Consider the following 13,859-nt stretch of genomic DNA (forward strand, 5'->3'; position numbering starts at 1 on the left):
ACATATTTGCACTCTCCTTATTTGTACTTCATACTAGCAAACAGAATACATTACATAGATTTAATTTCCAACAAAAGCAAACAAAATACATGCATTACATAGATCTTGCCTTTACTTTTATTTTTGTAGAAGAAGGGAGTGAACCTAAACCAACATAGAAAACAACATACATGCATTACATAGAAAAGTTTATGAAGTTGTCATGTTATAATAGGATGAATTAACAACATAGAAATGACGTCTTTTAAGTTATTATTGGAAAAACTATAAGCATCTTCATCTTTATATACGAATGCTGCTGTCCTTGTAAGATTGAGCATAACCATGAGCAAAACCCTTGGTATAACAACAATGTGCTTGAGGTAGTCTTCATTCAAATCTTTCCAATAATTTGCTATTATTTTTCTTATCTCCATATGTGCCTTTTCCTTTGTGACACCATATTCATTCATGTAACATTCGATACCAGAAGCTGCATCTCCTCTTTCCTGTTCTATCTTCATCCCACAATATAAATAAACAAACAAAGTTAATTACTTCATATTAAATGGTATAAGTTATAGTTGTGTAATAATATTTTTTCTACTTACTAGCTAGTATATTGAGAGGAAAATCTTATATTTCTATATATTTACAAGAATTTCACTAAGAAAATTTAATTTAATCTCTATACCTCATGTGATACAAGATCATTGAGTAATCTTGCAATGATACCGGAAGCAACTAGTATTGGAGGTTCAGTTGCTATCCAATCAAATGCATCTTTAGTTGCTACATCTCCCATGCCTAACAAAAAAGTAGTTGCAAGCAAATGGTAAGTGCTAGATAGAGCTCCATTCTTCACATACTGCTCCATCTTTAGCACAATTTTCCCATGATAACATTTTGTCTCCTGGAAGTAAGCTTTCAATAGTTTTTTCATCTGAAACATCATAACAAAAATGAAGTTTTTTCCCAAAAACACATCGGGAGAAAGGATGCAATTTGAATAGCACTTTTTCACATTGAATGAATTGTGACTACTTCGATAAGGCACAGTAACACTACTTTTTGTTGGCTATAAATTTAGAGGACAAGTGTTATTTCAAACAATCAATTTTCTCCACATTTTCTTAAGTCTTTGTGTGATTTGTTCCGTCTTTAAGTTGTGTTAAATAGTTGGCATTTGATGTACCACTACTCTAATGACAAGTATATCTATTTTATCTTGGGAGGAAGTAATTCAACAGTAATCACTACGTAAGTAATTGTTAACAATTTTATTACCTCATTTATGGAATAGTTGACAATAAATAGTTATCAATATCATCAAAATAATTACCTTTCAATTGCATTTGTGAGGAGAGTAAGCTCATTTAGTGTCCCATAGGTATCATAAGTATCATCCATAATTGAACAAAAGGATAAAACTTTTGTTAATATTTTCCTGGAAACACTATATTGAGGCTCAAAATATATGCCTAAACACCAAAAATATAACTCAACCACTCTGTCTCTTGCATAAGGTACAACCTTCACGAGTTCCAATTCCTTCCACCACCTAAAATGTCAAATTCGACCAACAAATTGTGTGTTGATTTAGTAGACGTTTGGATAATATTTGGTGGAAATTGATGTAATGAAGTATATATTTGGAAGTAAAAATTGTGTTTCCAAATAAATTACACTTGAAAACTAAAGTTCAATATTTTAAGTTAATGTGTCACTGTTAAAAAAAAATTTTCATTGAAAAATATTCAATAGATATTTTGATTGAATCAATAAAAAAAAGAAAAAATAGTAGTGTTCTCATACGGAAAAATTAAGAATGCATTTTTTCAGTGAGCTGATTAAGAGCCCGTTTGGATTGACTTAAAAAAAGTAACTTTTTAAAGTGCTGGAACTTATTTTAAAAATAAATAGTTATGTGTTTGGATAAAAGTGCTGCAGTTGAAAAAAAAGTTGTTGATGTGTTTGGCAAATAAGTGCTGGTAAACACTTTTTTTTTATCAAAATGTCTGAAATACCCTTTAAGTTGTTAACATGATAAAAAATTGATTAATTTAAGGTTTTTATACTTAAAAAAAATTAAAACAAAATTAATTTATGTTTTACATCCATAAGTAATAATATTTTCCTATCATTCACATATTTCTTTACCACCTTATAAGAGGAATATAAATTCATATTTCAGAAATAATAATAATAATAATAATAATAATAAAATAATAATAATAATAATATAATAATAATAATAATAATAATAATAATAATTCAATATGGGCAATTTGGAAATTGTATAAAAGAATTAAGGGCAAAAAGGTAATATATTTGGTCAACATAAAAGGGTTTTTAAGTTAAAAAAAAAGAAGCTCCCCTCACCTAGCTTTTAGCTTTTGGCTTAAAATAAGTCATTTTTGACTTAAAATAAGTCACTTTGATAATTGTCAAACACTCTAATAAGTCAAAAATTGGCTTTTAAGCCAGTTTGACCAGCTTAAAAGCCCATCGAAACAGGCTCTAAATGGGAAAAAAAATCATATTTCATAGCATAAATTTTTCGTGAATTTTTAGTGAGAAAAACCTCTATTTTCAGTAGAGTGAATAATAGGTGAATGAGTNCCAAACAGGCTCTAAATGGGAAAAAAAAATCATATTTCATAGCATAAATTTTTCGTGAATTTTTAGTGAGAAAAACCTCTATTTTCAGTAGAGTGAATAATAGGTGAATGAGTAGGTTGTCAATTACCTTGTGATATCACATAACTCCTTTTTATGCAACATTTGCAAGATGTTGAAGTCCAATTTGGCAAAGTTTAGTAACACTTGATTGCATGATTTATCTTCTTTGTAAATTGATATGTATTTCCATGCTTCTAATCTCACTATACCATCTCTGATTGAAAACTTAAATGCACTACTTACTTGTTGTGCAAGAGAATTATTCAAATTAGGCAAAATTAGTTTCAATTGGGTGGTTGTGAAATTCATTGCTTCATCCAGAATTTGTTCATCATGTACTCTAAATTGTGATGCCTCATACAAGCTCAACATTCCTTGCACATCCCTAACCAATGCTTCCATGTAGCTTCCTTGTTCATCAGTAAACTTCCTAAAAGCATCTGATCCAACATTTTAAATAGGCTAAGCTAATCGAAAACGTTATTTGGACTGAGATGGATTAAGTCAAGATGGGCTAAATAATGAATCATATCTCAATCGACTCAACTCTTACCATGTTTTTTTTTGTGTTTGTTTTCTTATAAATTATTTAAATATAATATATATATATATATATTATAACTATATACTATATATACCATATAAAAAAAGTATTTTAAATATTTTTCATGAGCTAATTCAATTAAATTAAAATATGATGCAGGATACTTACCACAAGAGACATAGTAACCTTGTACCCTAAGTAATCGAAAACTTAGAGCAACAACATGAAGGTTATTGACATTATCAACTTCACCAATCCATTCTTCATAACCTTCAGAGAGATAACTCAATGATTCTTGGATCTCATGTTCAAAATGATAATCTACTCCAAGACGTTGGATTGCGTTGATCACTTCAAGCTTTTGTATAGATTTTGAAGGAGATATCACTAGCATCTTTCTCACTTCTTCTTTTAGGTTTGCATGTTGCTTCTCTTCCTGCTCATTGGCTCCCTACACGATCGAGTACATCTCGGAATATGTTACTTTCTTCGTTTCAAAACAGGTGTTAATTATAAGTAATGATTTACAAGTTATCAAATTGTCATAATATAGGAGCGCAAGACTACATACGAATTATGATCTTGAGTAGCTGTAAACTATATATAGGATCGTCACTTAATTATTTAAATATTTAATTTTTCTAAAACATAACAATTAATAAATATGCAAAATTTCAACATTATTGTGTGATTCTCTTGGGTTTCTGTCTCATGAACCATATAATTTTTATAATGTATCGACGTACCATGTCTAATGTTCTTGAGTTTTGACTGTTGTTATTAAAATATTTTCAAATTAGATTTTAAAAATTACTTAATTATGCAGTTTATATTTATTTGAACAAAATAATTAATAGAATTTCTTTTTTAGAAGTCATATATATCAATAACAAATATAAATAATGATTCTCAAGTTATCAAATGACGTAACATAGGAGTGTGTGGAAGACCACAACATAATCATGTGACTCTCTTGGATTGTTGTTTGACACTTATGAACTATATCATTTTTGTGATTATCTATAATGTGTTAGATATCTACTGTATCTGATGTGTTTTGAGGTTTGAATGTCGTTATTAAAATATTTTCAAACTATATTTAGAAAAGTTAATTAAACATGCAAACTTTTAGATCTAAAACTTTTAATATTTTCAATTCTTTCCTTTATTTTTTTTTCTTATCATGAACATATAATTAAAGTGTACAATTTTTTATAAGGTAAAATTTTAATGATATTGAAGTTTTAAATATTGCTCCCTTCATTTAAAAAAAGAGTGGTCTAGTTTGACTTGATACGGAGTTTAAAAAAATAAAGAAGACTTTTGAATCTTGTGGTTCTACATTAAAGTTATGTCAAATGTACAAAATGACCATTTAATCTTGTGTCCTTAAACATGCCACGTGGAAAACTGAAATTAAAATGTTAACAAAATATGAAAGAGGCCATTCTTTTTTAAACAGATTAAAAAGAAAAGTAAGTCATTCTTTTTTAAACAGAGGGAGTAGTAATTTTAATATAGGCCAACTAAGAAAATATTTACACAAAATTTTCAAATAGCATATTTACTTTCTCGTCCTACTTCTAAAGATAAATAGAAAATGTTTAAAATGAAAAAAAACCATTTAACTTATCACTTGAAAAATATATAATAAAGTAAATCACGTAACTAAAATCATAACAATAATAATTTAACTTTTATATTGGAAATTTCAATAATTGCTTATTATATGTAATACTTGAGTAAGAATCATATTTTAGAACAAAAAATAGAATAATTTTAAATATTGATAAATTTTATTGTTAATACCTATATCTACCTATTTATCTATATAAAATAACAGAAGCAAAATAATATGATGATGCACATCATAAAATTCTAAAATAAAGATTTAAAAATTTAGGGATTAACAATCCAGTTAAAATGCATAATTGAGCAAATACAATACTTGAATATATTATGATAAATTCAAAACAATATTTCGAGCNGAATCTAAAAAACTAACAGCATCATTTTTAGGGATTAACAATCCAGTTAAAATGCATAATTGAGCAAATACAATACTTGAATATATTATGATAAATTCAAAACAATATTTCGAGCAATATTATTTTGGCCATATGGGAGTATAATTAAGTAATTTTATACTATGACCATATGAGTTCGACCATTCTTTTTCGAGCAATTCCATACAATAATATTTATGGGAATCATGGTAATTTGTCCATTCCCATGGATTGAAAAACTAGATATAACGGGTTCGTGCTTGTTATTTCATCTGTCTGAATTTTATGCATATAAAATTAGAAAAGTCAATTAATTTTTTGTCTGATTTTGAAATATTTTAAATTGTTAAATAATGTAATGGATAATATATTTAATGTAATTTTTAAATAATATATGTAGCTCTGTCTGTCTCAATTTATGTGACACCTGTGAATATTTGATAGTTAACCAAAGTTTTAATATATTTTACAAAAATAGTTTAAGTTGTTAATTGTTATGATTTATAGAGCATTTTATGTAATTTCAACTAATATATAGTATCTATCTGTCCCAATTTATATTGCATTAGTGAAATTTCGAGAGTCAGCCAAATTTTCAATCAAAATTTTAAGTTATTAATTATTTAGATTTATTGTACTCCCTCTATTCCATATTAATTGAATTTTTAGGGCTTATTTCATTGTTCAAAATACTCTCTCGTTACATTTTATATGTTACTATTTAGATTTCACGTTCCTTAAGAAACTATGTAAGCTTACCTTTGTGTCCTTATTTAGTATTCTCTTGAAGTCAAGTTTTCAATAAATGAACATAAATTAATTTATTTTGATTAATTAAATCGACCAATGAACATGAATTAATCATTTAGTTTTTCTATGTTGGTCAAGTTCATACATCCAAGGTCAATAATTCTCAAGGGTAAAATAGGAAGAATAGTGTCATTTATGCATTGATTTTGTTAAATGAAAAATATTAAGAACCATTTATTTTTAGCAATGATAATATATAAATAGGAATGGAGGGAGTAATTGAATTTTTCAAAGTTCAAGATGGATGTTTGAATTTTGTTTTTCATTTTTGCCCTTTCCTTTAATGAAGGTTTATATTTTCTAGGGATGTGCATCGGTTAGTTCGGTTCGATTTATTGATTTTCAATTTTTAAATATGCTAAATCAATAAGATATTTTTATCAGTTTTCTATATGTCGGTTTTTGATTCTTAAGGGTTCAGTTTTTAGTTTAACCAGTAAGAAAATGTCTCATAAAACAAATATATGATTTATTTAATAACTTAGCTCAACGAAATAATAATGTAACTTTGTGCTCATAAAATAGAAATAGTAGTAAATAACATTAAAAGAACTATACATGTGCAACACAAATAAAAAGAATTGTGACAACAATGTGAATTGAAGGGTACAGAACAAAGGTAGTAGCCACTAAGGTACTGATATTAATATTTAATATTTATGTAGGGGTAAAGTAGTAAATCAACACCGTCCTAATGGGTTATCAGTTTAAGCAATAACCCAATATTAAAAATCAAAATCAAATCTATAATTCGATAATATTTTTTTACAAAACTATTAAAAATCTGTTAACCCAACAACCCAATCACTATAATCAATAGCGTTTTTATTGGTCCGGTTTTGCACACCCTTAATATTTTCTAGGAGATAAATTAACTATTTACAAAGTTATATTTACAATTTCATATAGGATATCAGTGAAAATTATGATTTAAATTATGTTTTTAAATATTTTTCTTAATAAGTGTGTATTATCTCACAAAATAAGTTAATATAAAATAGAGGGAGTACTATTTATTATAAGGCGAAATGGTCTAATAGACCCTTGTACTTGTATGAGTTTATATTTTGGATCCTTTTACTTAACCAATTGTCAACTGAACCCATTAAAATTTAGTATTTTAAACTCTTCTTTTGATTTGTCATCCTATGTGGCATTTTTTGTCCAGAGTGTATATTATACGGCTTAAAAAAAGATAACAAATGTTAATTTTTGACCTAATTAAAGAGTCATCTTCTCCCCCATTTATTTTTTTTAGGGCTTTTCTACTCTTCAAATTTTTCTTTCCAAATCTTTTACCCATTATTTTTTCCGTTGCTACCTTTCACGCTCATCTTTTTTGTGCAAACTCCTCCTTTTATCACGTTAGAAAAGAGCTTCCACAAACGCTAAATCCTTTTACTATTCCACAAAAAAGTTAAGTAGAAGAAGAAAAAGAAGAAGGAGGAGGAGGAAGAAGAGTTAATATTGGGGGGCTTATATTGAGGGACTTATATTGGGGGGTTTAATTTAATTTTAAATTGGTGTCAAATAATTTTGCAGAGAAGAGTTAATATTGGGGGTTTAGTTTAATTTTAAATTGGTCTCGAATAATTTTGCAAGGAAGGGATCAAGCGAAGAAGAATGTGAAATGACGTGGCAATTAATAAAGGAGAAAAGTTAGAATTGGTCTCATTTAATTTTGGGGGCGGGGAAGGGGGAATGGTCTGTGAGGCCTTTATACTTGGTTCCGTTCGTATATTTTATTCTTGTACTTACAATTTTGCCAACGGGATCCTTGAACTCGCTGCAACACAACATATTAAACATCTCCAACCATTGACTAAACATATGTGACATTAATATTGTTGACTTGGAATGATGTATGATTCCACGCATTTTAAAGCAAGTGTGTATAAAATTTATATGAAGGAAAATTAAAAAATTTGAAAAATAAATAAATGAAAACACCCAAAAAAACAAGAAAGAAGGGGAAGTCATCTTCTTCAAAGCAGCCTGGCGCTGCTTCCCTTTTCTCCCCCCCCCCCCCCACACACACATCAAATTTCTTAAACTCATTACACTTCTTTCTTTGGATTCACCCACCATTTCCCTTCTTCTTCATCTTAACACCCCCGCACATTGTTCCACCCCTAAATATTTTCTCAAAATTCATTCTTTTTACTGCAAATCAATGTCCCTCCTAGTTCTTTTCATTTTGCCATATTTCTTCTTTTAAAATCTCGATTTCGTGTGTATTCTTTGGTGATAGTGGATATTGAATAATGAAAAACTTCATTGATATGCTTGATGAAGCTTCAAGAATAACAAATGAGTTTTGTAAATTTATGAAATAAATTTAAAATTGTATAAAGATTTGTTGAGTTTGTGTTTGTGAACCAGTAGTGTAAAATTCAGGTCAAATAGGTAAAAATTCCACCCATTTGACATGAATTTGGTGCTCAATTTGAGAGCAAAAATGGAGAAAATAATTTTCAAAATTTCCAGGGTGCGCTTTTTATTTTTATTTTATTTGTTTCATATTTAATTTCTTATATGTCATTAAAAATGATGTGAAATCCTACGTGTAAATGAGTGTACCACACGCGCACACATAGGATGAGGAAAAGGTTTAAAATATTGTGTTTCAGTGAGTTAAAGGAATTAGTTGACAAAATCGTCGGTATAAGGATCCAACTTACAAACAGAGTCAAGTATAAGGGCCTACCAAGTCATTCGGCCTTTTATTTTCTACTTGAAATTTGAGGCGTAATAGTTGTATTACACACACCACAAGTTAGATGAGATAAAGGTTTAAAATATCAAGTTTCAATGAGTTCAGGAGTTCAGTTGGCAAAAAGACAAGTAGAAGAGTTCAGAATACAAATTCATACAAGTACAAATGTCCATCAGTCCATCTCCGCGTTATTATAATTGAATGCAAATTAGTTAAGAGCTTTTCTCAACCCCACATGGCCATTATATAATGTGAATAGACTTTATTACATGTCGTTATTGTTAAAATTAGATGTTTACTAATACACCTTTCGTCCAATAATAGTTATCCAATATGAGATGTCCAACAATATTTGTTCACTTTATAAAACAATGGATAATTTTACACTTAGTTTCTAATTTACCCTTATCATTAATTACAATCATTTCCTTATTACATTTTTCAAGACATTATATTTATTATAGTAAAATTACCGTTCTATCTATAATTTCTTAAGAAGTGTGCAAAGCCAATTTCACAAAATCAATGCATAAATGACACTATTCTTCATATTTATCTTTAAGGGTTATTAACCTTGAAAATATGCATTTGGCCAACATAGAAAAATAAAATAATTAATTTATGTTTATGTAACGACATGTTCCCGTTGTTATAGAAAAGCCAACGGCAAAAATTTTTAGGCAGAAAATTTTTTTCATAGTAACTTGAAATTTTCCAACCTAGTCCAGATTTGGAAGAAATCGGAGTCAGTGAGGTCTAGGAAAATCTGATAACAAATGGGAGATCTAATTATGATTTTGATCACATGAGTAGATAACTAATACGTTAACGAACCCGTACGATTTTAAGGAATTGAATTCGGGTGAGTAAAACTCCCGAAACTGATCTTAGCGTGAACAGGTAGTTTTTGAATGTCATGGGTTGAAGGTGTGTTGTGAAATGAGAGTTTGGGACTCTTAATTCGACTCACTGGTTCCATTCAAGCCGTTGTGGTGGGATTATTCCCTCCAGGGGGGACACTGTGGCGAGATGGTGGCCGCCATAGCGGGCCAATCGCGACTTAAGTTGGAAATAAACTCCAAAAACGTCTTTATTTTACACTTTTCGACCTTGAGAGCTAATGAACGACCCAAGATGTTTTCTTAACAGTTTTTTTCCATTTTTGAGGCTAAAGGTAAGGTTTTTACTCCCTAAATCCATTTTTCGATCCGTAGAATGTAAATTCATGGGTAATTATCGATGGGGGAGGGTTTTGATATGGGATTTATGGTGGAAAACTTAATCTGGGTATAGGGATCAAAGGTTTGACCTAGGGTGGATATTTCGATTGTAATCTAGGTAATTAGGCTTCGTTTATTGATCCTCGCATTTTATTGATTGTTTGTAGACCAAGAACAAGCGGAAAGAATCCGAAAATGGAAGAATCGGGTTTCTTAGGGGATTCAAGCTTTGTTCGAGGTAGGTGATGGTTGTGATTTCATGTGGTGTGATATGTATTTGTAATTGCTTCATTATAATGCATGTGTGTATGTGAATGTTGCATTATTGATCACACTAATCGTAAATGAGGATGATTGAATAATTGTATGCCATGAATCATGACTTGATTGTATGATTATGAGAATGTACATTGTGATTGTGATTGTGGTTTATTGAATGGATCAGGTGTTACGTTCCAACACACTAACATGGATCGGGTACCACATTTCGGCGCATATATGGGATCGGGTGTCACGTCTAGCACACTAACTTGGATCGGGTACCATGTACCGATACACTAACAGTTTGGGTATGGGTTTCATGAGAGGACCATTGACTTGACATGACTATATATCTTGAGATTTGTGAAATTGTACGTTGTCGTAAGTGATAATTGATATTGTATATGTTCGGTGTATGCATGTTTATTATTGTTGTAATGACTTATATATGTTCACCTATTGGGATAGCCGCGTGATCCTACAAGTACACTGTGGTTGTGTACTGATACTGCATTTGCTCTTTCTTTGTTGAGTACAGGGCATCTTCAGGTGGTTACTGACATACCTCGTTTAGAAGACCAGTGATCAACTCGAATTCAAGGGTGAGCTAGTTCTTTCGGGCTGCCATGAGTTCTCTTTTGTTTATGTCCACATCTTCGGACTTAGACTAGTACTTTAGATTTTCTTATGTTTAATTGGGTTGTGCCCATTTCCTTTGGACTTATGATCCTTGTTAGAGTTTTGGTACATTGACTTTCAGGTTCTAGGCATTATTTTCGTAATCGTTGATTAGACTTTTGGAGTTTATGAGAACTCTAATTTTCCTTTAGCATTTAAACTTGCTTCCATATCTTTAAATGCCTTAGTTTTTGGTTGAGTTGTTCAGTTTGGGTTGTAGTAATAATTCTCCCACTGGAGGGTTAATATGTGTGCCAATCACGACGGTCTAAGTCGTGACAGTTTATTAGTCAAATTAATTAATCAAAACAAATTAACTCACTCATTTATTAAAAATTTAACTTAAAAAAAAACACTAAATAAGAGTTAATGATAAATTTGCCTAATTTCTTAAAGAACGTAAAATCTAAAAGGATGACAACTAAAAAGAAAAAAAAAAGTACTCCCTCCGTCCCATTTTATGTGGCAACATTTGACCGGGCACGGAGTTTAAGAAATAAATGAAGACTTTGAAATGTTTACCAAATTACCCTTTAAAAAGTAGATTCATTTTTATCTCTCCTCATATATGTATTGGAGTATTTATTTTAAAATTAAGTGGGACCAACAAGGGTAAAAGAGAAATTGTACCTTTAAATACTTACCATATAAGGAAATGTGACATTCTTTTTTAGACTGGCCAAAAAGAAAATAGTGCCACATAAAATGGGACGGAGGGAGTATAACATTTGGGTCATTGTGGCCAATAATTATGACCAAAAAGATTTTTCCATTATTTAAAACCTTGTCCTCTCTTTTCTTTTTATAAACCCCATGTCGCCACAAAATGAACACAACATAAAAATTGGATCCCACTATCAATTTACATCTATGAAAAAAAGACATGTTTTTTAGGGGAAGAATTACTATTTCCTTTTTTTCATATTATATGTTATGGGCAAAAAATTTAAGTATACAACTTAAGTACCTTAATTATTACTATATAACAATACTTTTTTTCCCACTTATATAGCAATAGTTTTTTTACAAAATTAGAATTTTCTTATTTTTATTTTTTAAAAAAGAAATGTAGAATTAGAATTTTTTTTTTTTTAAAAAAAACGTAGAACGAGTCTGCCATATTATCACATATCCCTTAATTTTCTCCAATTATTTTACCTTCCCTGATTTACTCAAATTTGTTAAATATTCTCACTCATGAAAAGAGGTTTCTAACAAAAATAAAACTCCCTGACTAGTCTGATCAACTATTGAAAATGGATACCAACAATTTTTCAATTCTAATACAACACAACGGGCGATGGGACTCATCAGGTATGTGAAAAAAAATGATTGAATTGTTTTTTTTTTACGTTATTGATATATTTGATTTTTCTCACGATATGTGTTTAATATTTTAGATAATTAGCCGTTTGTTTATATTGTACTTTGTTGTGGTGTAATATAAAATTTATATGATTTCGTTAATAGCATGATACATCGATTGGATGAATTTTATTGTTGAATAAACATTAAATATTGATAATAGTTTTTGGTATAATATTAGGGTTTTGTTATATTATTAGGTTTTTGGTGGTATAGAAAATAAACTTTTGGTTACTGTGCGTATAAAACAATACAACTTAAGTATGCATGCTGGCATCAAAACGGTTTAATTGGTATGTTGCATATGTTATACTAACAGCAAAAATCAATATGGTGTTATTGTTAATATTTGGGCAAAAAACTTAAGTATACAACTTAAGTACCTTAATTACTACTATATGACAATAGTTTTTTTTTTCACCTATATAGCAATAGTTTTTTTTTCAAAAATAGAATTTCTATTTTTAAAAAATAAAATAAAAAACTAACGTAGAAATAGTCAGCCATGATTACCTCTAATCCCTGATTTTCTCCAATTATTTTACCTTCCACGATTTACTCAGATTTGTTATATATTCTCTCCCATGAAAGAAGGTTTTTAACAAAAATAAAACTCTCTTTCTACTCATCTGATCGATTGTTCAACTATGAATACCAACTATTTTTGAATTCTAATTCAACACAACGGACGGTGGGACACATCATGTATTCGAACAAATAACGATTGAATTGGTGTTTTTTTTTGTGATTATGTTAATATATTTATGATTTTTTTCTTATGATCATTTTTCTTGCAATCTGTATTAGGCCGTTTTGGTATTTATTCTTTTGTTTAAATTGTATGTTCTTGTGGTTAGTATAAAATTCATCTGCCTTGGTAAATGATCAGGTGCAATGATATTATTTTTTAATTCTTGAATTAATAATAAATATTATTAATTATTTTTGGTATATTATCAGGTTTAATTGATAGTGAACATTGTGGAGATGATGTGGTCAAATTGGTATTCTGTATTATGTTTTTTATAAATACCATTATTCATCGTTTATTTTTAGTGTGAGTGTTATACATTAGGTCGTATAGAAAAATAAAATTTCGTTGGATTCAGTGAACATTTTTTGGTATAACATTAGGTTTAATTGATTAGTGCACTTGCGTATCTTGTTGTCCATAGATAAACACCATAATTCACAATTACTTTTGTATGTGTTCTGGTGTAATTGATATGTTGTAGGCCTTATATATACACAATAAATCGATAATTTGTTTTGGTGTGTGATTTGGTATTATTGGTATTTTTTAGACCTTATATAAATATCAACTTCAAGTTAATATTTTGGTACATCTATTGGTGTATTTAGTTGTCTGATTTGGTATAGATAATAAATTGAAGAAATATTAAACGTCCGATACAATAAATATTTTTGGTGTGAATGTTATACATTAGGTCGTATAGAAAAATCAACTTTGGTGGTTATTAAATGTCCGATTCAGTGAATACTTTTTGGTATAATAGTTGGTGTAATTGATTAGTGCACTTACGTATCTTTTGTCTATAGAAAAACATAATAATTCACAAATTATTTGTTGTATGTAA

The 13,859-nt window shown here is 29.2% G+C and overlaps 1 protein-coding gene across 1 annotated transcript; it reads right to left on the bottom strand.

Annotated features, from left to right (window-relative positions):
* LOC125850664 (terpene synthase 17-like) lies at nt 1–3,659 on the bottom strand. Its single transcript, XM_049530517.1, is given in 5 exon segments — nt 1–497; nt 674–922; nt 1,267–1,540; nt 2,729–3,101; nt 3,374–3,659. Coding segments are annotated over 5 exon segments (1,419 nt in total). The 5' UTR covers nt 3,600–3,659; the 3' UTR covers nt 1–200.
* Between the last annotated feature and the right edge of the window lie 10,200 nt (nt 3,660–13,859).

This window comes from Solanum stenotomum, unplaced genomic scaffold, assembly GCF_019186545.1.
Source record: "Solanum stenotomum isolate F172 unplaced genomic scaffold, ASM1918654v1 scaffold18451, whole genome shotgun sequence".
NCBI classification, from domain to species: Eukaryota; Viridiplantae; Streptophyta; class Magnoliopsida; order Solanales; family Solanaceae; genus Solanum; species Solanum stenotomum.